The sequence below is a fragment of the Amborella trichopoda genome, chromosome 4 (assembly GCF_054954075.1).
Source record: "Amborella trichopoda isolate Santa Cruz 75 chromosome 4, AtrichopodaSantaCruz75HAP2 v2.0, whole genome shotgun sequence".
Taxonomy (NCBI): Eukaryota; Viridiplantae; Streptophyta; class Magnoliopsida; order Amborellales; family Amborellaceae; genus Amborella; species Amborella trichopoda.
In genome coordinates this window covers 41,078,356-41,104,904 of record NC_142339.1, presented here as the reverse complement: position 1 = coordinate 41,104,904, position 26,549 = coordinate 41,078,356, and the positions used below count along the sequence as shown (strand labels likewise).

The 26,549-nt window shown below is 38.1% G+C and overlaps 1 protein-coding gene across 38 annotated transcripts in view; it reads right to left on the bottom strand.

The window, feature by feature from the left end:
* Nucleotides 1-839: 839 nt before the first annotated feature.
* Nucleotides 840-26,549, bottom strand: part of MAP1D (methionine aminopeptidase 1D) — a 70,088-nt gene continuing 44,378 nt past the window's right edge. For 17 of the 38 annotated variants that reach the window (XM_088865269.1, XM_088865265.1, XM_088865268.1 and 14 more), the window contains 6 exons: nucleotides 18,980-19,051; nucleotides 4,381-4,460; nucleotides 3,956-4,129; nucleotides 2,263-2,360; nucleotides 2,018-2,065; nucleotides 840-1,162 (listed from right to left, as the gene is read on the bottom strand). In XM_088865269.1, the coding sequence (XP_088721395.1) occupies nucleotides 1,017-1,162; nucleotides 2,018-2,065; nucleotides 2,263-2,360; nucleotides 3,956-4,129; nucleotides 4,381-4,460; nucleotides 18,980-19,051 (618 nt within the window). In that variant the 3' untranslated portion in view covers nucleotides 840-1,016. Of the gene's footprint in view, nucleotides 1,163-2,017; nucleotides 2,066-2,262; nucleotides 2,361-3,684; nucleotides 3,856-3,955; nucleotides 4,130-4,380; nucleotides 4,461-18,979; nucleotides 19,052-26,549 lie in introns of all 38 variants that reach the window. The other 21 variants (XM_088865281.1, XM_088865280.1, XM_020661872.2 and 18 more) reach the window with 4 other exon arrangements.

Sequence of the window (26,549 nt, the reverse complement as noted above, 5' to 3'; positions counted from 1 at the left end):
GAAATATGGTCCCCCCAACTGGTTAACTTTACTTTCCGGTAAGGAATTGCTCATGATTGGGTAAAAGAAAAAAAAAAGATTCAAATGTTTGGGAGAAACCAAATGCTGGATGCATTAAGTTGAACTTTGATGGTAATTCATATGGAAATCCAAGAAGGGTTGGAGGTACCTTGAGGAACTTTAACAGTGTAACATTTAAAACTTAACGTGGTCTAGATGGGTTTGGGACAATCTAAAATCTGATGTGGGCACTATTACGGCAAGAAGGAAGCTGAAGCTTTTCTAAGGTGATGTTATGGTAGAAGGTGACTCCATGAATGTTATGAATTGGTGTCTATAAATCATGGAGGTACCCTGGTCTATTAGATTGCTATGGCAGGAGGTAATAGATAGTGTTGCAAGAATGAATGATCGATTTTTACGTGTTTAATTGTTTATAGAGAAAAGAGTTCTTCTGCTGACATGTTGGCTAAAGGAGTGTTGATTTGTTCAAGATAATGTTGTTTCCGAAAAGATGTGTAATACGTGTGCATAGATGAGAGAGTACAAGGAAACTAATATTATACTTTGGTTTTGGTGTTATTCTTTGCATTGGCTTTATGGTTACAACATTTGTAACTATTGCCTGATTGTTGTGTTTTTTGCTCTCTGTTCAATGGAATAAAATGTGGTTATTCTCGTCAAAAGAGAGAGAGAGAGAGAGAGAGAGAGAGAGAGAGAGAGGTGCATAGCAATAATTAAACAAGACTCCAATTCCCATGTCGAGATTCACCTTTTCCCAGTACTAGTACAGGAAGAGGTGTGGAAAATGTGAACATATTTATTAGAGGAACCATGTATTTTTAGTAACATGATTCCCTGGCAGAACCATAAGAGAATTTTATTAAAAGGAAATGTAAGCAGTATGAGGCTACATTATGCTAATGAACAGTTATGATACAAAACTTGGCTAAAGAATAGGAAGAATCAATTTCTTGAATGAATAAAATCAATGCAACTCCCATTGACATACAGGGTTAACACTGAGTTAAAATTTCTGCCCCATTCTCAGTGATCAATAATGTATGCTCAAACTGTGCAGACAAGCTGCCGTCTTCTGTAACAACAGTCCAATTATCATTCCACATAATGGGATTAATGCTACCTAATGTCAGCATTGGTTCTGCACAAATAAGACAGTAAAAAATGAGAAGCACATAGAAAGATATTCACATCATGTGGGTAGTCTACATCCAAAGCTACAGCAATAGAATCAAACAAAATTTTAATAATAATTCCCACATGGTATACAATGGTCTACAGCTGCATATGCATACATGAAATTGAACATGAAAAACGATAAGGGGGAGGTAATGAACAAAGAAAGTTCTAGAACGCCCCCAACAGTTATAGTAGCATATACATGCATGTAGGTATGCAAGTATGTAACCGTTATAAAATTGGAAAGTTGACTTCAAATAGTCGACGTAATCCTATTCAAGTGGGGACAAAATATAGTTCACTTTTAATGTAAATAAAACCTTAAAAGGAAGAGCTTAATAGGATTCGTTTGAAGTTCACACGCTTCAACTCCATGAATGTCGGATTCACCGAGTTTTTAACTAAGTCAAAACTTAGTTGAATTGGTGAATTTAAACTTTGACAATAGATTTTATAAAATCACATTTCACAGCCTTTAAAGGTCCTAGGTGTCAGGTCAAATTAGTATGGTTGAGTATAAGACTATTTGTGTTTTTGAGATAAGGTTGCGTATGAGATTATTCATAACAAAAAATGAAGTCCTCATAGACTTTCCCATCATTTATGCGACAGTTTCTCAGAAAAGCAATACAAAACATCACCTATGAGATTGTCAGAAGTAGATCTCTCAAAATTAAGTTAAAACCATTGGAAACTCCCAGGGCGAACACAATTGCAGAAAATGCTCCATCAGAAATGTATGATAGTGACTAATACCAATTTCATACAATAAGAAGCTACTTAAGTTTACTAAAATATGTAACTAATGTTTAGGTACCGATTGTGAAGGTCTGACCGAGCACCATTCGTCCACGATCATTATTTCCTGCAAAAGTAATTTGTAATAAAGCTCATGAATAAATCAAGCTCAAGGAAGAGAGAGAAAACTATATAAATCAAATTATTTGGAACTATATTAACACGACTAAATTCTCCCAGTTTGTAATTGTTAACCTCAAATCGCATGCCTGGCTATAAAATTGAAATTTATCACTCAAAATATACAACTGAAGTTGTACATACTGTAATGGAGAATAACAGGATCAGAATGAAAAACCCGTCCCACACCATGGCCAACAAACTGTCTCACAACACCAAAACGAAACTTATCTGCATAATCACTTCAGAAAATACAATTTCTAATTAGCATAGAATACAAACCTTACAACTGTAGAAGATAAAATTATTCGTTGTTAAAAAATTATTTGTAGACCATGGAACTAGAATACTGACTACTTTAAATTGTTATATCAAAGAAATAAAGTATTGGTACCGAAGTAAATGATTAAGAGCACATTTGGTGTGAGGAAAAGTTCTCCCTTTCCCACTGGACACTGCTTTCCCAAGTTTATTTCATGGTAAACCAGTGGACACTGTAGTGCCTGGGGGAAGGCTAGTGTGCGAGAATCGCGCCACTAGCATATTTTTGTAAGAAAGCGCTTTCATATGAATTTTGGTATGAAAACTTTCCTGTGTGATGGGAGCTTTCATATTGGAAAGCTCTCTCCAGGGAGAGCTCCCAATGAAACAAACGTGCCCTAAAGCTTATTGTAGAATGCTCAAAGCCACTTAAGTAATTTAGAAACTAGAGGTGGCAACGGGTTGGGCCATGTCCGGGTCAACTCCAGCTCGAACTTGACCCATCTAGGTCTAACTTGGACCCAGATCCACATCAGGCTCAAGTTGTTTTGACCAGGTTGGGTGCGGGTATAAGAATAAAATAATAATAAAAAATGTATGATATATTTCTATATACAGGGTCGGGTTGTGTTAACCCCGATTAAGACCCAACCCAATCTGATAGGGTCCAAGCAGGACCTGGACCTGGACCCGGTAAGGGTTGGATCCCAGTCATTTGGACCCAGACCCGACATAGCCGGGTCCAACAGCTGGACCCAAATCCGGAACTGGTTCAGGTCGACCCACAGATCCACCTGATTGCCACCCCTATTGGAAACATGTCTGAACACATTGCGTAGGAAAGGCTGCATGCATGTGATTATTATTTTTATCAGTATCCCAACCGAAATATAAACTTTTTTTTTTAATTTTGGAAGTTTCTTTCTCCTTATTGTTACTTTTAGAAGTTTTGTAACTGACATTAACAATTATAGAAACTCACATAATGCATAACAATCAGAGAAGAGACATCATAAATTCAGAATTGAAATCCAAGAAGGAGAGGAAAAATTAGAAAGAAGCAGTAAATAAAAGGTTGCTGACTGCTATTCTCGTCCTCTAAAGTTCTTGCATATTCAATTTATCATGCTAAAATACAAGCTCAGGAATATGAGTTTCGTGTACTTGCTGCTCTGCCCCTCTCTTAAAATCATGGATCTTACTGTGGATGATTGTAGCAAATCCAACGGATGATTTAGCAAAGTAAATTCTTCAAATGAAAAAGAGACTCTGCACAAAGCCAGAATGGGGAAGTCATAAACGCACCTCTTCCCCTATTTTGACATTATTGAAGAACATAATGTACAGTTTGCCACCACTAAGAAGCTTCCTTCAATATTTTGCACTTCAAATCAGTTCCGTGATGTTTCATAGATCCCAAGATAGATAGTACTCAGGCAAACAAGAAGGGTATGGTGTAGAAAAAATTTTCCTACTCTTCACACAAAATATAGGCAGATATCAGAGAAGGCACTGAAGGCAGCTAGGGGAAGGCAGACTGAACATAGAAGGCGATGGCAACTGCTAATCATCTTACTCTGAAATTAGGCAGGTTGTCTGTTGTTGACAAACACAAAAAGGTGAGGAACCACAGCAAAGCCACTTAAAGAGCGTGCCTGATGGCATCTTAGCGTTTTCCGTTATTCTTTTCCTGCTCTTTTCTTTCCCCTTCAGGTCAAGGAAGGACTTTGTGGGATAGAAGAGACTAAAACTGCAAGGTGAAATATCCAGCACAGTAAATGTACCTTCATTGATAACCATAGGACTTCATAGAGCATCATTTTCGCACAACATCGATGCAAGTGAAATTAAAGCAACAGAAAGACCACAGAAAATTAACAAAACCGAACATATATGGTCTACATAGAAGACTTAAATCTACCAACCATTTCAGGACATCACATTTTTGGACTTTCATAAGCAACCCACAGAAGGAAAAACTAAGGGAAAAAAAGATCATACTGTATTGTCTGGCCAATTTTCTTAAATTCCACACCCGGTCCACATACTGATATTGCCTTATAGAGACACTCCCTCGTCACCTGAATAACGGCCATAAAACCATATAGTATGTCAGACGCATTAGGAATGAGATGAGCAGCCTAAAAAAAGAGAGCATCATCAATATCAAGAAATAAAGGAACCATGAATCCCAGAGCCCTAAAATTAAGGGAAGGATGAATTTAGTAGACTGCTCGATGTAATCAAATATCATAGAAGAAACATGTTCCACTTGTCTTCTCTAATTTCTCTTTTTGTTGTTTGTTTGAGGGACAGGTAAAGCTCTCAACAAGCCAGGATCATGCCAGGCCAGCCCTGCCGTGGGCCCAGCCTGAAACAATGTAAGGCAGGCCCAGGCCTGGCCCAGGAACCAAATTAGTTTTGATTCATGAGAACGAGGCCCGAGCCAAGCCTGGAACAGAAAAATTTGGGCTCAGCTGAGCTAGACTGGGCCCAAATATAAATATGGTAAAAAAAAAAAAAGCATAATATATATGTAATATACATTGAGAAGTTTTCAGACAGGGCCAGTGCTAGCCTAGCCCGAAATTATTTCAGTCCACCAAGCCTGGTTCACAGGCCTTAACACATGGCCCAAACCCTGCCCAAGAACCAGCAGGCGGGCCCAAAAGCCGATGGCCACCCGGGGCTCGTTAACAGCTCTAGGGGCCAGAGATATTTGTGTTTAGTTTGCTAAGTTTGGATGAGGCACAAACGTTGTTCAAACCATATACCTTCCTTCACACATACTGAACCATCCAAGCTTTATCGCCATCAGTGTACAACAATAGTCGTAGTGGAGAGATCTTGTAATAGAAAATTTGAAAATCAGGCCAAGTTATCATAATAGTTGAATTACTAAAGTTTAAAATCTTTTTGCATTTTGAAAGGAATACAGCCAGGCAGTTAGTAATGCTGTAACACGTCAAATCCTCTCTATTTGATTTAGGATATCAACTATCCAGGTTAAAATAATTGGAGTCCACTTATGCTTTACATCCTGTTATTTGCACTTCTCTTTTTTAGTTTTACATCACGAAAGTTTAACCCGTCCCAGGCTCCGATAAAGAAGGTGGTGTTAGGTAGGCAGCCAACATAAAACTTTGCCACCTCTTATCATGATAGCCGACCCCAAAACATTGGGATAAAGCTTGGATGATGATGATGATGATGACATCACAAAAGTTTCTATAATTATAACGAATTTGCAAATACAATGACAAAAGGAATAGGGATACAAGGCTGACAATAATGGCACCCTATGTAATACAACAAAGAAACACGCCCATTAAGGTCCGGCACCCAAAGTATTTGAAATATCAACATACTCATCGCAGCATCTCGGTTTTTCTCATCTAGTAATCTTTACATCAGCTCTAGCTTTTTAGAAGTAATAATAAATTTACATCTTTCAATATATGGAGGAAAAGAAGCAGTATACTTTCCAACTTGTGTACTAATGACTTATGATAGAGAGTATAGAACTTGCTGGTGACCTCTGACTGTGACGGATGGATCCACCCCATGGTTGTGATCGGAAGGTTCTAAAGGCCCTTTGGGTACTTCTGATTGGATGGAAGAAGCAGCCAGAGCTCTTCATTTGGGGCTCAGAGTCTTCTCTCAGTATTTTGGGTTTATTATGGCAAAAGATCAGATCCAAAACATGATGTGGATGTTACGTCATTAGATGCATGTCTTCTACTTGAATAGAATTGGATTAAAATCAAAACATAATGTTTGCTTGAGTTCAATAAACCAAAATAACGATGGCTTTAGTTCAATAAACCACTTTATGCTTTTTAAGATTATTTTGGTGCTTTCCATTTTCTCAGAATAATCAAATATTCCATGGATATATAGTGTTTTATAAGAAACTTATTTTTTAAATTACAATTTAGAAAAAGTCAAAGATGTCTTTCTGACTCAACATGTAGAGTACAAGTCGCATGTCTTTCAACAACAAAAACAATAGTTGCGGAGATCTTGGTCAAGGGGTGGCATTCCCCTCTTGGAATCTCAATCCGGCAATTTGGGAGCCCAAACCCAAGCGGTACTTGCTTCCTCCCATAAGGAGATCTCGATCCCTGCCTATTGGGATCTCGGTTCCTAATGTTAAGGGATCTCGATCCTTGATTGCAAAGGATCTTGATCCTATTGATGGGCGATCACAACTCCTAGAAAGATGGATCGCGTTCCGAATATGACGGGTCAATTTGTAGGACTTGTATGAATGTGCTTATTACCATTGATGGTAATGAGTTTATAGTCCATGAGAAATCTTTTAGTAATACTGATGTTGATGAGTTTATAGTCCATGTCCTCTTTTGTTTTTTTTTAGTAAATCCATGTACTCATTTCAATTATGGAGCATTGCCCATGACAAATCTTATAGTTTTACTATCAGACTATCAACATTAATTTAAATAAACTTTATCAATGTATTTAAATCAATTTACATATATGCTAATGAGTATACACTCAATGAACTCATTTCAAACATGTAGTATTGTTCATGAGACATTAATTTAATTCCATTGATTAGAATACTAAGGATATGGCTTTTTAATTAATAAAATTTCATACATTAATTTTTGTAAACAAAATGTCTTACATATCTTTTTATAGTTCCTACAACTGACGATTTCTTTTATTTTATATTACTTAAATGCGTTTGAAAGTAATGGCAGTTTTCATTTATTTATTTATTCTCAAAAAACAAGTTCTTTTTTTTTTGTTGAGAATAAGTTAACTTTATAAATAGTAAAAGAATTTTACAATAGAAACAAAGAAGAGGCAACCCACAATAATGGGCGCTCAGAGTACATAATAGAGAGAGAAGATGAGATAGGGAGTTGCAGCCCACAATATTGGGTAATCACAGTACATAATAGAGAGACAAGATGAGAAACGGGGTTAAGGAGAGAAACACGGACAGAAAACAAGTGAGTAGAGAGGGAGAAAAAAGCAGGTTTTAGAGACCACCATTATAGTCTATGCATGGGCATCTTGCGAGGGATGGTAGCAGCACCAACACAACCTGAGTAGCAGATAAGGCGCGGCACTGTTTAGGCAAGTCATGCAGCACCGACAAAACCGAGCAGCATATTTAGCGTGGCACAGACTTCTAATGTGAGGCAGCAAAATCTCCGACAAAAAGGAAAAATGACGAAGAACAAAGAGCAGACAAAGATATAGAGGTAGAAAGGAAATGGAAGAAAGAAGAAAGAAGAGAGAGAATAGACGAAAATGGACAGACAGAGAGAGGAAAGAGGGGAGGGAAGAGAGGAGAAAGGGAGGTTAAGGGTAAAATGGGAAGACTTCTTTCTTCCTCTATGTCCTATATCCCCCTATCTTTCTTCTTCTTCTTTCTTTTTTACTCCTTATGAATTTCATGATTAAATTATGGTTTATAGCACAAAAGTTTTTATGGATTTCATAACTACATTTATGTCTTTCATCTCTTTAAAAGTTAATTTAATATCATTTCAAACATCTCACTTCAAAGCTTTCTTAGATAGAGTTCTTGATTTTTTTAATCATTAAAATGTCATAGAAATGTATTTTTAATCAAAATGTCTTATCTATTCTATTTATATTTTCTACAATTGATGATTTTTATTATATAAGCAATGAAGTAGTGATACTTTTTATTTAGTTATTTATTATCCAAATTTTCATAAAAAAAATTTGGATGATATTTATTAAATTTCATACTTACCTTCATGTCTTTTGTTCGCTAAAAACTTAATTACATATCATGTCAAGCATTTAATGCATCTCTCTTCAATTCTTCCTTAAATCAATTTCTTGATTTTTAATTATTAAGATTTCACAGATTATATTGTTTTAAACAAGATGTCTTATTTATCTATTTATATTTTTTATAATTGACGAATTATTTAATATATTTTCCATTTAATTTTTTTATTCTCTTAATTTTCATGTCAAAATTTTAGATGATACAAAATCTATTATTGCATTCTGTACTTACGTTATGTCTTTCAATTATTAACAAACTTATTTTGCATCATTTCTAACATTTAATGCATCTCACTTCAAATCTTTCTTGAACATATTCCTTGATTTTTTTAAATTGTTAACTTTTTACTATAATACTCATACTTTTATTTATAAAGGGTATGGTTTCTATAAGGTATAGACCTTATATACGTGTGTATATATATACATATATATATATATATAGGAAGTATCTACGCAATGCCTATGGGTGAGATGCTATAGTGATCTTGCCCATAGCGCCATCGCCGTCCATTTTTTTAGGACAGCAAGGATTTTTCGACGGCCATAAACATAGCATGTCCGTGACGTACTATCCTGGCGATCGAAAAATCCACGGAACCACCACGGACCACGTGCCGTTCGTTGCGTCTCCATTCAATAAACCGCCACGGACATTGCAAGTCCGTGATGGTAGCGAACACTATTCATTTTTGTCTATAAGCGTTTTTAAGCTTTTTCCATATATATATATATATATATATATATATATATATATATATATATATATATATATATATATGGAAGCATCTACGCAACGCCTATGGGAAAGATCATCGCCGTCTGTTTTTTTCAGGCGGCAAGGTTTTTTTGACCGCCACAAACCACGCACCATCCGTTGCGGCTCCGTTCAATAAACTGCCATGGGCATAGCAAGTCCGTGACAGTGGCGAACACTATTCATTCGCTTATAGTCGTTTTTAAGCTTTTTCCTATATATATATTGAAAGGTGGACTATGTGACTGGGCAAGTCAATATCAATCAAAATTTTTCTACATTTTCTTTCAATGATTTTAAAAGAGGACTGCCTAGCGCCTTGGGGGTCCAGAAAGCCTAGGCGCATCGCCCAGACCTAGGCAGCCAAATTAGGCGGGATTTCCTTGAGCGCCCGGGAACCCGCACAAAGCCCAGCAATGGGAGGCCGCTTAGGGGCGGAAACGCCCATCGTTGAGGGGCTTTTTTGGATTTTTCTTAAAAAAAATTGTTTTTAAAGGTGGGTTTTAGGATCATTTGAAACCTAAAATCACTATAGCTCATTTTAGAGAGAGAAACCTCAAAAACTAGAACTAGATTTTGTGATTTTCATTGGATCGAAGTGTTTCTCAAAGTTAAGGGAAATGGATCCAAACTTCACCTATTAATATTAGATTTAGTTTTGGAGTTGTTTTAGGCTTATTAGATGGTGTTTTCAAATATTTTAGCACTAGAAAACATCTCAGAAGTGAAAGTTTGGAGATCAAGCAATCAAAGTGCAAAATTTAAATTTTTTGATTGCTTGTATTATTTTGAGATGTCTTCTTCAGAATCTAGTCCAAGTGGTGATCCGAGTCGTAAATATGGATATAACCCGAATCCTTTGGATAAAAATTGCATAAGATGCAATTATTGTGAAAATGATACAAAATGGGGCATAAATCGGTTTAAGAAGCATCTTATCGATATTAGGGGGAATACTGCCCATAGTAAAAATGTTCCTGAAGCCATCAAAGAGGAGATTAACCAATATATGAGTTCAATAAAACACAAACGAGAACAAAATCCTTTTCATTTGTATAAGTCTATTTATGGTTCTGCTAGAAGAGGTGACCCGGGTTGGAAGTATGGTTATAAACCGAAAATAAACGATAAAATTTGTATAAGGTGTAATTTTTGTGAAAAAAATATCAATGGGGGTATTAACTAATTTAAGAAATACATTGTCGGTATTAAAGGGTATGTTGTTTCTTGTAAAATGGTTCCGGGAGCTATTCGGGATGAGATTAGACACTATTTGAATTTAGTAGAACCAAAAAAGGAAGAAAATGAGCCTTGTTCTATGGAAATATCTTCTCCAAGCTCTTCCAGAAGTGGTGATCCAGGTTGGAAGTATGGTCATAATCTGAATCCGAATGACAAAAATCATATTAGGTGTAATTATTGTGGAAAGGATATTAATGGGGCTATTTACCAGTTCAAGAAACAACTTACAATAAGGGGGGATGTTGCCCTGTGTTAAACTGTTCCTGAGGCTACCATGGAAGAGATTATACAATATTCAAGTTCAGGGAAGCACAAAAAGAAAGGAAAAGGTGAAGAGGCACCAGGTAGAGCAGCCAAGACTCCTAGGGCCTCATCTACACAGAGTAAGACGGAGGTAGAAGAAGAGGACGATGAGGAAGATTCAAAAGAAACAGAGGAGGACAAACGTTATATTGAAGAGGGAGATGATTCTGACGATGATGGCCTCGAATCTGATGCATATGATGAAACTTACCCTACTCCATCAGATGATGATAATGATGACTAAAAAATGAAGACGTTTGATTCTTGGTGCTGACTATTGAGTCTTAGTCTGTATATATACATATTTTTTTTTTGTAGTTTCTAGTTTCTACTATTTAACTCTTGTGTGTATGCTTGTATGGTTTTAGCACTCCTCATTCATGGAATATAGATTATGGATTATGTGTTATAGAGTTATACTGTTAGACTTAGACACTTAGACTATAGACATTTTTCTTTCTACTGGGCCGCACAGATACCGGGTGCCCGCCTAGGTGCTAGGCAGCCTGAACCCCTCGACCACCTAGATGTTGTCTAGCACTTTTTGAAATATTGTTTTCTTTAGTATTGTTGCCTCATGGTACATATTTGCAAATAAAGATGCAATGGAATAATAAGAGCATAAAACAAGAGAATACCTTTATACCTTACCTCGGGTCACCCCGAAAGACTTATTACACTCCACACCGGGTCTCCTCCACCAATGGCACAAGAGATCTTGGTCTAAGAACTTGTCTCACAAATTTGAAAAGCCTTCACAAAAACTAGCAGAGACCATAACATAGGATATGCTTGACCAAGGCTCAACACATGAGCATAAAGCCAAGACCTAGGGCTAGGCTATGTGGTTTGGGCGTGCCATCCCCTTAGGATTTATTTTCTATCCTAAACCCTAAAGCTTAGAGAGAGAATTAGAGAGTGGCATTCCACTTCTTGAGGTTTAGATAGAGAGATGTCAAGTCTTGAGAATGAGTCCCACTCATAGCTAGTTTATATAGAATAAAGGTTAGGGTTTCTAGGGTTAGGTTTTTGCTATCTTTGTGAGACTTAATCTTGACCTTTGATCTTGGAGACCTATAGGGTGAAGGGATCTTATCCATTCATCCCTTAGATCAGCCATCATGATTAAAAGGATGAGATGGAACCATTATCCCTCAGTTTCCATAACTCCATTCCCATCAACTAGAAGCAATAAATCAATCACTATTAATTTATTACACCTTCTGATTTTGAAATCAATCAAAATCTCTATACAAAAGGTTTCCTAAAATATCACGTCAACATATGTGATATGGCATAATTTCCATCTTTCAATTTAGGAAAGTTTTGAGAAGGTGGCACACCACCCATAGGGTGGCCATATGGGCCCCACATCCTATAGTATGGTGGGCCCAATGTACCCCAATAGGCCAACAAATAATTTAAACATAATTTCAAACAATAAAACAATTTTATAAAAATCTCTAAATATTTTATTTTCTCTTTGATTAAAATAAATCCAGAAAATTGTTTTTGCTTAGTTAAAAATCATTTCTCAATAACATAAAATACATAGATAGGTCTAAAAATTCATTTTAATTATCTGAAAAATAATTAGAACATATTTAAACATATCTAAGAAGATTTGATGAGAATTGGATCTATAGAGTAACGATTACGACAAATATACCAAAGACTTCATCCTCTCTAGAGACCGTATCTCACTGCACCATCTCAAACTGACCCAACAGTTCCCATGACCCACAGCAACTCGCAAGGGTTCATGATTGGACTATCAAAGTCAGTCAATAGAGTGAAGGAGATATAATTCTAGACCATGAATTATACGTCCCTCCGTGAGGACAAGTCCATGCCTCATTTCAGTAGTATGCTTCATGGGTCCTTCCAACATAGTCCAGTGTTTCAGGGAGTCATCTCTTCTACACATGTACATGTCACATACCCTTATCCAATAAAAGGGCGGCTTCTCGGACACTATCTAGTGTACATGTTGTATGATGGTAATGATGAGGATTTAGGCTCTTGACCTATCAGGTCATCCATCCCACACGGGGGTCAAATCCATGGCTGCTGAACAAATATCCTAGGCATATTTCCGACCTCATCAAAGGATAACCCCACATCGAAATTATCGGTTGTGTTCACACAATGCCTAGGGCTACAGGTTTTTAAACATTGCACCGAGCCATAGCCAATCATAGCTCAGGTGTGTCCGGGCATCAGAAATACCTTACAGTCCAAAAGTGGACCACACTCCCACTAGAGCCAAGATATCACTATATAAATTCAATAAATGCTCTCATAAGGCCTTTAAATTGCCACATAACCCCAGCATATATTTGGAGCGCTCCCTGTTGGCATGTATTTTTTATGCACTTCAGTCCCTATGCGCATAAAAGAAGAGGTGGTTGCGACCACAGCCCATAGGCATCAGATATAACTAGGGACTACGGAAGCCCATGCAGAATAAACCCAATTTTGAAGAGTCATTGCAAGAGTATTATCTCGGTCCCAAAAGGTGTATGAGAGTAGCCTTTGACGTCCAAAGTCCTTCCCCAAGTTTCGCCCCAAGCAGGCAAAGGCATCAAGAGACAGAAACAAGATACGGCTTGGAGTACCGCACTCTAGACATGTACAAGCTACACCATACCCAAAAGTCCCGAAAGGTGTTCTCAGATGATTTCCAGACCACCACAGACAGCTTCAGAACATCGAAAAATGCTTAACTAGCAAGTTTCATGCCAAACAGAGCTTTCTAAGTCCTACTTTCCTAAAATGGGTAGCCATTTACTATTCAAGTATGGGCAAGCAAAGCCAGTTGCTTAAAATAGTAAAAAACTGATACACCTTCCCGATAAAGAGATAGTCTTGTAACACTCACATCCCATCAACCATATCGCAGATCAAGCCCAAATTTTGATATGTTGTGCTCCACATACGCAATGGATGAAGCTGACAACCGAGTCGAGAGAAATTTTAGAGAGAAGGTCACACAAAAATGCATTATACAGAGAGTGTGTGTATGACGTGCTCTCGCTCCAACAATCATAACTCGAAGCCCCAAGGTCGGATCGACCAAAAAGCAGAGGCATTTCGATCGTGACTCAAAGAGCTTCGATTTGAGATAAGATATGTCAAGAACAGTGTCAAAAAGCGCTAGGCGGGTCCTAGGCAGCCTGGGGGGTCTAGGCCGTCTAGCACCTAGGCAGGTGCCCAGAACCTAGGCGACTGCCCAATTGAAAAAAAAATAAAAATCCCAATATACCATATTCCAAGTTGAAAAAAAAAAAAAAAAAAGAGATAGAAGTCGAGAAGAGAATTTTGATAATCCATATTGTTAAAACAGTAAACTGTAAAACCATATACAAGTATAGGATATAAAAGTCAACACTCAACACAACAGAAACATACAGAAATTTAAAAAATATACAGTTTAACAAAAGTCAATACTCATGACTCAACACAACACTCAACGGACTCAACAGTCAGCACCAAGAGGTAAGAGTCTTCAGTCATCATCATCAGAAGGAATATCAATAGGGCAAGCCTCATCATATGCATCAGAGTCGAGGCCATCATCTCAGAGCCATCTCCCTCTTCAATATAACACTCGTCCTCTTTTGTTTCTTCTGAATCTACCTCTTCCTCCTCCTCTTATTTTACCTTCCTCCTCCTCTTATTTTACCTTCCTCTTACTAGTATGTGCAGTCTGTGCAGATGAGGCCCTAGGAGTCTTGGCTGCTTTATCTCCTTTTTTGTGCTTCTCTGAACTCAAATATTGTATAATTTCTTCCTTGGTAGCCTTAGGAACATTTTTACACGGGGCAACATCCCATGTCATACCGGTAAGGTGTTTTTTAAACTGGTAAATGGCCCCATTAGTATCCTTTCCACAATATTTACATTTAACACGATTTTTATCACTTGGATTCAGGTTATAACCATACTTCCAACCAGGATCACCACTTCGACTAGAAACTGGAGAAGATACTTCCATAGAACAAGGCTTATTTTCATCCTTTTTTGGTTCTTCAAAATTCAGGAGACATCTAATCTCATCTCGAACTGTTTTAGGAGCCTTTGTACAAGAAGCAACATTACCTCTAACACCAGCAAGGTATTTTTTGAATCGGTTAATACCCCCATTGGCATCTTTTTCACAAAAATTACAGCTTATACAATATTGATCATTTGGTTTTGGGTTGTACCCATACTTCCAACCCGGATCACTTTTTCCAGGAGTAGCAGAAATAGATCTATGACAAGGATTTTGTTCTTGTTTTTGTTTTTCATAATTTAAAAATTGCTTAATCTCCTCCTTGATAACTTCAGAAACATTTTTACAAGCAGCAACATCCCCTTTAATACTGACAAGATGTTTCTTAAACCGGTTTATGCCTCCTTTTGTATTTTTTCACAAAAATTGCACCTAACGCAATTTTTGTCATTTGGATTCGGGTTGTATCTATATTTCCAACCCGGATCTCCACTCCAACTAACTCCTGAAGAAGACATCTCAAAATAAAACAAGCAATCTAAAAAATGCACCTATTTTGATTGCTTGAACTCCAAACTTTGAGAAACACTTCGATGATTCGATCCAATCATATATAGTTTTTTGCTGGTTTTTGTTACTCTAAAAGGGGTTCTGGTGGGTTTAGGGTTCAAATGGACCTAAAAGTCATCATTCTTAATTGTTATATCTTTGAGAAAAATGAAAACAAAAAATTTCCGCCTCTGGGAGGGGCACAGGCCCTGGGCGGCCCCCAAGCGCTGGGCATCGGGTGGCCGCCTAGACGGATTCCGTACAGTCCAGGGACCACCGCCCAGTAGGAAAACTTCCCAACAACACAAAATGGTCAATCTGAAGTCATATCGTGTGATTCTTGATGCAAAATAATCAAGGCAATTTCCCTTTCGATTTACCAACAAAAAGAAGACCATAAGACCGACATTTTTGAACAAGATTGAGCGACAAAGAAAATTGCATGTTGACCAAAAAAGTGAAATTTGCAAGAACAATCAAAACTCTAGGACGCTGGTCAAATCTTATATCAAAATGATCATCTCGATGTGATCTACAATTTCAAAGCAATAGATCGCCTGAAACGTCACCAGAAAGTCCAAAAAGGAGGCCCCAAGCTATGTGGATGGGAAGAGGCTCCTTTTTAGGGACCTAGATGTCATTTGCATGTTTTTTAAGGGTCCTTTTTTATATTTTTCCATTATTTCGGGATTACTACTTAGTTTGCTTTATTCTACTTTTCTTCAATTGCATGAGTTTCGCCTGTACACCCATGTTTCAAGGGTACCTCTATATAAACCACATACTTTGTAATGTTGAAAAGGCTTGAAAAGATTGGAAATTGTGAGTGAAACTAGGCTTAACCTAGTAGAGAGAAAGTGCAGTTTTCTTTGAGCTTTCTTGAAAATCTACTACCCTTGAGTGAGTAGAGAAAAAACTGTGCTTAGGGGAAAATACCCTCCCACCATATACCCTAGTTGACCTACACTTCCATCCTAGACCCTACACCATACCCTTCCATACTCCCGACCACCCATACTCCCTACCAACCCATACAACACACCAACCCATACAGCACACCAACCCATACTCCACCCCTATATCCCTACACCATACTTAGCCGCTGGTTTCTCTGCCTAGCCATCAGTCTCTCCCTCTAACCGTCGGTCTCTCCTTCTATCATACTCCCTTACCCCACCACTCTCTAAGGAGGCTAATGCCTGGGTTACGTGACTTGGGTTCGTCCTGGCAATCACCCTTGACAAGTCTCCAGGGCACTTAGGCCTCAGCCTTAGTACCATTTCCCCATGTCGCCGGTAGTGCCTCCTAAGGAAGGTGACACCAGAAGGTCGGCGGATTTGTTGAGTGGTCCTCTAACCCCATAGCCTAGCCTAGCCTACTTAACCCAGTTAGCCATCTAGCCTAGCAATAGCACACTAGCCTAGCTCACCCATCCCAACCTAATCTAGGCTAACCAACCAACCTAGACCTGCCTTATACCCCAACCAAGACTCACATCCAAGCACATCTTTTCCAAGCCGAAGAGACAAGCCCAAGGGTCCATACGACTCAGACCATTTGAGTGTGCATAGCTCCCTAGGGAGCACCAAGCCGAAGCTTGCGAAGAGGTCAATTCCAAACTGCACCGACTTACGGCCAAGGGGCTTTTCGCAGGCGCTCGAGGTGCAGGAATTTAAGAGGGTAGCCTGCCCAAGTGCATCCGACCCCATCCTCACGAGGTAAGCCTTACCTTACACATTTCTTTTGTTGACTTGAACCGCTTCACCAAACCGCCCACTCTTATCCTAGAGGGCACGGGATCACCCATGTGTGCACACGCGCACGCACCCTAAAGGGCCGCAGCAAACACCTCTCTTTTATCAAAAACAAAAAGAAAGATCTCGTGGTTTTCAAAAGGGGTTTTTCGAAAAAATCTAAGGCCGACCACTCTCATATACATGTAGTTCACATATACGTGATCGCTCGCAAGTCGCTCCCTGAGCAACGCTCCCAAGTCCTCCAATGGTAGGGAGCTTTAGGCTTCACTCCTTGAGTAACACTCCCAAGTCCTCCAAGGGTAGGGAACTTTAGTCAAGTGCCATCCCGGGTTCTTGCACCCGCACCCGCTCTTGTTCTCGCTCCCAACAACTATGACAAAAACAGTAGAGATGCTTCACACAGAGGGCACTATAGTGTGTAAATTCGGGGTCTAGTTGGTGACAGCATTCAAGGATTCACGTTCGACTGCATAGACAGGCCCTAGATTCCAAGTCACCCAAAAGAGAGAACGTTTTTTTTTTTTCTATTGTATGGGTATTTGTGTGTGTATGTGGGGGGGGGGGCTCCCTCCCACTTATGGTTTCGATTTGTATAGAAAAGCAATATTAACGCCATGCCATGTATAGATAAACTAAGAAACACTAACATAAAGGCAAAGTGCATGTCTTATTGTGTAAATGTGCCACATGCGCGCTTTTTAAGAACCGAACCCTCTCTCTTCCAAAAATTAAAGAAAGGTACTTTGCTCTCACAAAAATAAATAAACAAAATGGAAAATATCTTCGTACATCCTATTTTCGATACCATTTCCCAAGAGACCTTGCGGTTTAGAAACCTTTTGGTGGCATAGAGATTCTAGATAATATATCTTCTAACCTCCTGGATTCCAGATAAAACTAATGAACAGAATTACATCTAAAATAAAAACTATCTCCATCTTTGAAGACCAAATTCTCTCTCTAATGAAAAAAGCATACTTTCTCTCTTCCCATAATAGAAAAAGGGCACCTTTCCCCATAAAAGTAAATGAATAAAGTACAACTACAATAAAAAAATCTCTCTATAGACAATTCTCTTTTCCTAAATAAAAGAACCACTTTATTTCTCTCAAAAATAAAAAAGGTACTTTTTTGTCTCCAAAATAAATGAACAAAAGTACAATTATAATAAAAGCTCTCTCCCTCTAAAGACCGAATTCTCTCTTTAAACAAAAGAACCTCTCTCCCAAGACAGCTATCTTGCTTTCTTCGTACTTTCCTTTTTTTTCCTAGGAGAATCTAATGCAGGCAGAGGTGCTTGCCTTGAGACTGCCAACGTGGCCACCTAGGCACAAGTGCCGAGGGCGCCTGCCTAAGACTTCGATGTCCTGTTTGGACCGCCTTGGCGGGTCCAGCTAGACATCCAGCCAGCCAAATTTTCGAATGGTGATTGGTAGTCCTACACATATCGCTTGCACAATAGACAGCAAGATCTAGCTCTACCGATGTGTTACAGCTAGTTGAAAAGTAGATAGGAAATGGTCCACAACAAATTGATGAGAAGTGCAGCCACAAATGCAGTTAGAGACAGGAACAGGTGTACCATTGTCCTCCTATTGACTCATGAGGTAATGGGACACCTAAAGGGAGATATTGATGAAAGAAATGAAGTTGAGTAAGACAACAAGATTCAATTCATGATGTCCTCTATGGCTTCTCCCTTTGTAGCTCAGAAAGTGAAACATATTATGGAGTTGCACCTAGGGAAATTACACCTAGTAACTTTAGCACATAGGGCAGCGGAAATTATCATCCTATTAAGCCATTAATTATTTGACAGAATAGGAAGTATGTATAGCAGTCTTAGCCATAATTGAGATAAATAATAAAGTTTTTCAGGAGTACTTTGCTCATCTGTGTAAATGTTGACGTCCACAGGCAGTTTCATAACTTTTCTACTAATCTTCAAGCATAAGATCTATGAACAAACAGTAATTGTATAATGTACAGTTCCTTGATCTTCATCAGTAGCAATCATGGCGAAGGGCAGATAATCCTTTAATAATATGGCATTTGTACTCTTAGAGGGACTTATAGAGCCAGCTATGATCACATGCAAGAATGGAACATGTTCTTATCAATAAATGGGATCAGTTTGAATAATTAGTGCTTCAATATAAGTCAAATAGTTAAATAAAAGGGTCCAACAAATTGCACCTCAACCAATTGCTTAGCTTCCTCTTCAACATTGCCACAAAAGAAAGTTGCAGATGTATCGCCATGATAACCCTACATTTGTATTGCAAACATAATTAAAAAGACATACATATTAAATATGAACCAAAAATCTGGGAATATTACAAATTAAGTATTAAATATGAACCACATAATCTGTGAGATTAACAGATTTCATGTTTTTGTTATCATTTTAATGAACATACCATGCATTACGGAACAATGAAGTACAAAAATGCAATAAAACCATACCATCACGAACACCAAATGGAATTGAAATACAAAGAAAATTTACTCGGTAACAAACAATAAGAGCAAAAGGGTATAACTATGAAAAGTATCACATTCAAGAAACTCCTCTCATAAAGATGCAGTCATCATATATAATGCCAGCATAAAGAAAAACTGTCATATACGTCGAACTAAATCGCATAATATATGAGTTAGAGCAGGCATCAAGCTTGGTTTGATAGCTTTTGTAAAGTAGTAATGAAGTATTGCTTCCAAAGAATTTCAGTGGACCATTCTTTGTTGATTTAGTCTGATGGAAAGATATCACCATTCTACCACTCTATGTAGATGGCATTCTTCTCATAGGTAACTTATCGAAGACAGTGAATAATGTTTCATGCATTTCAAAAGAAAGATAGGATGGGCAGCACAAATATGCTTTGGACCTTTTAAAAATCACAAAGATCATAGATGCAAAACCAGCCTCTGGATCTACAGTTTTTGAGTAGGAGATTGGGAGATAATGAAAGTTTTAGGGAATTTATTTCAAATCCAAAAGAACGTGGAAGTATAACTGGTTCCTTACAATATCTCACCTTCACAAGACCTGATATATCGTATGCAATCAATCAGGTATAATAAGAGATCACATATAGGATGCCAAGAGAATATTAAGGTACATAAAGGGCATTACGAATGATGGGCTGCTTTACTTCACGACTAATCTTAAGGATATGAATCCCTTAAGGTTTTAACTAAAAGTTTGCCATAGTGAACTAGCACGGTATATGCGGTTTTTAACTTTTCTCTTGTTTCATTTTCAAAAATACAATAGACTTAGAAAGGATCAAGAAACACAAACTGAATAAACAGAAAACACAAGTCCAGAAGATTACCTCAATTGGACTTGATACACCCCACTCCGGGTCTCCTCCTCTAATGGTCCACGGGATCAAGGTCTTTTTCAGATCTTATAAGTATGGGAAGCATACGCTAAGAACCCTTCAATCACAGAGAGCAAAGTGGAACAAAACTAGGCTCAGGCCCTTGCATGGGGCTTACTTACTCAAAGCTCAAGAACTAAGGCGTGCCGCCACTTTCTTTTTCTTACAAAAATATTTCTAACTCTTAGAGAGGTTTAGAGAGAGATCAGAGAGAGAGAGAGTGGCATACCACATTGTGAGGGAGGGAGAGAGAGAAAGAGAGATAGGTAAAAGTGTAGAGATTTAGGACCCCTCATAGCGACTATTTATAGAGTCACACTCAAAGTCAGGGTATTCTAGGGAAAGCCATCCTTATGGAGAATAGATCCAAACCATTGATCATAGGAGACATTGGGGTGAGAGATCTTAGCCTTACAATCCTTGAATCAGCCATCATGATTAAAATGAAGGTGCTAGAACTTTCTCCTTCAACTTCCTTAACTTAATCCCATCAAATATATATAATATGAAAAATATATTTATCTGGAGCAAGTCTTCTATGCTTCCCCTACAGCATAAAACTTATATACTTCCCCTTATCCAACCGTCCATTCTGAATGGAGGGCTAAGATTGCCCCAATCACAATGTCACGTCTCTACACTATTTTATTTTTAATTTTTTTTCTATAAACTATTTTGACACCAAATTTTGGATGTCCAAGCGAAAAGTATAAAAAAAAATATTTCCAATAAAATAAGATGATGAAAATACCCCTGAAAGTTTCAAGGGGTATTTTGGTCATTATATTTTATCGAAAATTTATTTTTAATATTTTTTATAGGTGCGCCCCAATGAGAAGATGGCACGTACCAAATTTCATATTCACACAATTTGTATAAAATAAACTAAAAATAAAATACTTTGAGACGTCGGATCTAAGAATCAAACGGTGAGTGGCTCTCTTGATCAAAATTGGACGACTGGATGGTAAGGGGAGGATAGTTCTTCTATGCTGTAGGGGAAGTATAGAAACCTTGCCCATTTATCTTTCCTTTCTTTTTTGTAAATTTCTTACACATGCTTTATTTGAAAACTTAAGTCTCTTTAATTGCAAAAACCTTCCTATTCAATTCAAATCTCTTAGATGGCATATTACAGCCTCATAAAATAGGAAAGTATATCAATGTGTGGGGCGTGCCCCTCATGGGGGCCACAAGTGGGCCCCACGCACCACCCGCATGCAATTTATCTAATGGGGCCCATGGAAATAATGGGCCCCCATGGGTACTATTAATTTTAAAATAGAGAAAATGATTGCTACATTAATTCTCTCTAATTTACCAAATACTGAAAATTCAGTTTTAGCCAATTTATAAATTCATTTTGAGAAAATAAAATACCCAGGGACTTCTAAAAATTCATTCTATTAATCTAAAAATTATATAAAATCAAAATAATTAATTTTAAATAAATTTGTTGGGATTTGGATCCAACTATGTTAAGGAATATCATAAATTATTGAAGCACTCCATCTTCTACTAGAGACTATGATCGACACCCACTTTCTCAAACTGACCCAGTAGTTCTCAAGACCCACAGTCCATCACAGGGTGTTCATAATTGGGCTACCAAACTCAGCCAATAGGTGAGAGGAGACAATCCTAGTTGTGGATTACAAGTTCCCCCTAGGGGCAAGTCCAAGGTCACACAAACCTATGCACACACAACTCATATGATGCATTTGAGGGTCATCTCTCGCACATGTACATGTCTAACCCTCAATGGTGATTTGCTTTCCGATATGGGTATCATGTATACATGACATGTGATGGTATATGATGAGGCTTTGGCCTTAGTCCCTACAGGCCTACCAACTACACACAAGGATCACACAGTCCCTAGGCTCACTACCTTGGGCAACTCCGACCTCATCAAGGTATAACATTGCTAACCCTTATCGATTGTGCTTTATGCCTAAGTATTTGGGGACTCAACCGGCCTAGCTTGTCAAACCTAGTTTGAGTCTCGGCAAACAATATTACCAACCTCGGTTCTAGACGATACTCCCACTAGAGTTTATTGTTCCACTATAGCAAATTTGGTTACATGCTCTCATAAGGCCTTTAAATTGCCATAAAAAACCCAACAATAACGTCTTTAGATGCAATCTAGGTTAGGGACGCAGGTACTAGATTCAGCTAAAGGTCATTGTGGGCAGCAACTTGGTTTCCTAGGGTAGCAAGAAACAAAGGAAGTGACACGATCAAGCACAAAGGTTGAGTATAGGGCAATCGCAGCAGTCACTTCTGAAATTACATGGATAATGAGTCTTGTTATGGTTCTTGGTCTCAAATTATGCAGTATCTATCCACACTGTGACGATTAAAGTTTGATAACTATCTCCATGAAGCCAGTGCTTCATGGTAAGACCAAACACGTCAAGAAAAATCAGCACTTTGTGAGAGACAAAATTGAAGACAAAGAACAGTTGAAAAATTTGTTGGCACAAATGAGCAAGTGGAAGATACTTCTACAAAAAGTCTGAACTGTAAGGAGTGGCTATGTGGAAATCAAAGTATTAAATACAAAGAATTTCTTTTCTTTTATTCAATATACTTGAATTCCACTCAACATGTTGTTGTAAATCAAAATTCATACCCTCGACACAGCCGAAGATCTTTACTTTCAATGCCAAAGCAAATAAAACATCCAAGAACAATAAACAATCTTCCACTATAGCTTTGAGTATAATATATATTCTGTGAAATTCACAGAAAATGAAATATGACTGAAAAATAATTAAATCTATTGGGAAGACTTATTAGAAGGTGCCTGGAGTAACCCTCACAGGTCTTGATTCACCCCGCACCTGATTCCTTGATCGATGGCGCACTTTTAGTCCTTTAGATGTTGCTGGAAAGTTTGAGATGGAAAAGCTCTACAGGTAATACCTTTCAATCTAGGATTTTATAGAGCTCAAAAACTTAACTAGGGTTTATAGAAACCCTAGAGCAAAAAATTAGGGCTGAATTGATGAGTTGATCTCTCTCTAGGTTGGGCATCTGCCTTCTTTCGTCATAAATACAGTAAACCTTAATTTAGGGTTTCACTTGCCACCCCCTTATTCTAATTTCTTGTTTAGGTGGCATGAAAGAACATGAGAGAAAAGAATATGGCATGTGCGAGAGAGGAAAAATTGGGGCGTGAAAGGGAGAGTAAACTTGGGCGTGAAAGAGAGAGAGACAATGGCGTGATAGAGAGAGAGAGAGTGAGGCTTGTCATAATTTTTGGAAAGGTTCAAACAAGTTTAAAGAGAATAAAATCTATTTCCTACTTGCAGCAAGATATCATCTAGGTATGCCTTATCTCACTTTCTTGCTTGACATTCAGGATAATTAGGAAATTTGTACGATGAGAGATTGAATCAGAGCCATCCATCGCACAAATCAGCCATCATGATTTTCGGTGGAAATTGGGAACCTTATTCGCTTATAATTTAACCCAAGTCCAACTTCAATTTGAAATATAAATAATAACCACTTTTAGCATTATGTAGATCTTCCATAATCTTTAGGAAGTCAAAAGATAATATTTATTTTTAAAACTCCCGTTTGAATAGGAAATCAAATCTATTTTAAAATTAAAATATTCATGGCAAATTTAAAAAAAATGGGGCATGCCATCATAGGAGATGACGTGGGCCCCACACATGCGTGGCACATACATGTGGGGGCTGGATCCTTGGTCCCTACATGTGCCTACTTGAGTTCTGAAATTTCAAAAACTTACAGCAAAAATAAAATTTTCAAATTCTGAAAAAATTTGTAAAAAAATCATAAAAACATTTATAGTACCAAAATAAAATAATTTTGAAGTGAATTAGTACCAATGGATCAAAATTAGCGACAATAGGGCCACCCCACCTGACCCAAGAATCATGATCCAATACTGTTTTCTTATTCAACCCAATAAAGACCTATGACCCACAATCTCAATGTTGGGCTCATGATTGGCTTATCAAAGTTGGACAATAAACAGTGGGACCATGATCCTAGAATGTGGATTTCTGCCCCTCCCCCTTGAAGAGCAAGTCTAGCACTAGTCACCACAGTGTAAAGGGGGCTCTCTCTATGCACATGTACATGTGTCCCTCTGTAGGGCTACTTCCCACTAATGCGTCTGTCATAAGTAGATGTCGTGCGGAAGATTGTTGATGTTTTGGCCCTTGCTCTCACAGGCCTAACAACCGCACACAGAAGACCACACAATTCTCCTGGCCTACAAACATCATCCTTAGACATCTCTCCTACTTCAACAAGCGATGACCAAATTGTAAACTCTTCTAGGAGTGCCACATGCCCAAGGGTAAGATTTTTGGGCATGACCAGGGTCATAAACCGCCCATCCCATGGTCAATCAAACACACAGACTCTCACTGAAGTGCATATTCCACTATAAATTATAATTTTTACAAGCTCTCTACGCCCACAAAACCCAACATCTCCTACTTGGCCTTTGAAGACTGTACAAGTACTACCTCTCAATTTCTGTCAAGCCCATCCCATATAGATGTTTAGTAAAAATAACATTTGCCACCAATCATTTTGTCAAAGGATATACTAACATAGCCTCTGTCAAGAGAAATGCAATCTAAATCTAACCTACTCAGAACTCGTTGTGAATGTGGTAGCAACACGGCTTTATATGCCTCAATTTCTTGTGAAACCTAGGCTCTTTTGACACGCAAATATCTACCTGATTATCGCAGAAGACTCTAACACACGGGCACTTCACTGAATCAAATCTGAGTTGATTCAAGAACTTCTTCAACCAAACTGCTTCTTTAGCCATAAGACAACAGGTAATGTACTCTGACTCAATAGTCAAGAGTGCAACATCTTGTTTCTTTGAGCACCAAGAAACAGCTCCACCTGCAAGCGTGAAGACCTATCCGAATGCGTCTCATCTGGATCACTTTGATAGTCTGCATCTGAATACCCATGTATATTTATATCCGAGCCTCCTCCATAAGTGAGTGTGTAACTAACTATTCCCTTCAAATAGCGCAATACTCTTTTGATGGCCTTCCAGTGCTCCGTGCCTAGATTACTCGAGAACCTGCTAATCAAACTTGTGGCAAAAGACAAATCCGGTCTTGTCCTAAACATAGCATACATTAGTGACGCAACTGCACTTCTGTATGGAATGTTCCTTTTCTTCTAGAGCAGTGGGACACATGGCTAGGCCAAGCTTGTTCATCTTATCAATGGGAGCTAATATGGGTCAGCAATCTTCCATTTCAAATCTTTCAAGACTTAGAAAATGCTTCTTAAGATAATTGAATAGTTCTCTACTTTGTTTTGGGTAATTTTGATTCCCAAAACATACGATGCTCCTCTAAGATCCTTCATATCAAAATGATCTGACAAGAAAGCTTTTGTGTCAAATATGAGACTCATCAGACTACTGGCAATTAATATGTCATCCACATATAGGGAGATGAAAATGTCACCCCATTAACCTTGACATATATATAGTAATTCTCCTTGTTGGGCACAAAACCAACTGATAACAAGGTCTTCTGGAACTTAATGTACCACGGCCATGATTCCTCTTTAAGGCCATAAAGGGACTTATTGAGTTCACACACTAGATTATCTTCTCCCTTTTCTATGAAACACTCTAGTTGTTTTGTATAAATTTCTTCTTCTAGCTCCCCATTAAGAAATGCGGTCTTAACATCTATCTGATGGAGTTTAAAGTCGAAATGAGCTGTTATGGCTATTAGGATTCTAATGGAGGGAAATTTTGCCACAAGAGAGAAGGTGTCATCATAATTTATTCCTTCTTTCTGAGTAAACCCCTTAGCAACTAATCTCGCTTTGTATTTCTCTAACTTCCCTTCTGAGTTCAATTTCATCTTAGAAATCCACTAGCTGCCTATGGGTTTTCTATTAAGAGGTAGTTTCACTAGTTCCCAGGCACTGCTTTGTTTGATCAAGTTAAGTTCATCAATCATGGCTTCTTTCCATTGTGCCTTCTCATGACAGGCTATAGCTTCTTGACAGGAACAGAGTTCATGCAGGGATTCTTCTTCAATTCTCTTATAATATTGTCCCAACTGAAAAACTTAGGTTTTCTTCTAATTCGATTACTTCTCCTAGGACAAGATGGTAAAAATCTAGGGCCTAACTCATGTCACAATCTATCTCATGAAACTCGGCATGCTTCTGAGTGGCACAACCCTCGAGGAACTTTTCCTCAAGGAAATGGGCATCCGAACTCAAGGACAACCCCTGTGTCAAGATTATAGAAACAATATCCCTTACCATGTGGTGGGTATCCTATGAAGATGGACATAACAGTTTAAGGGTTGTCCTAGTTTTATAGAGTATAA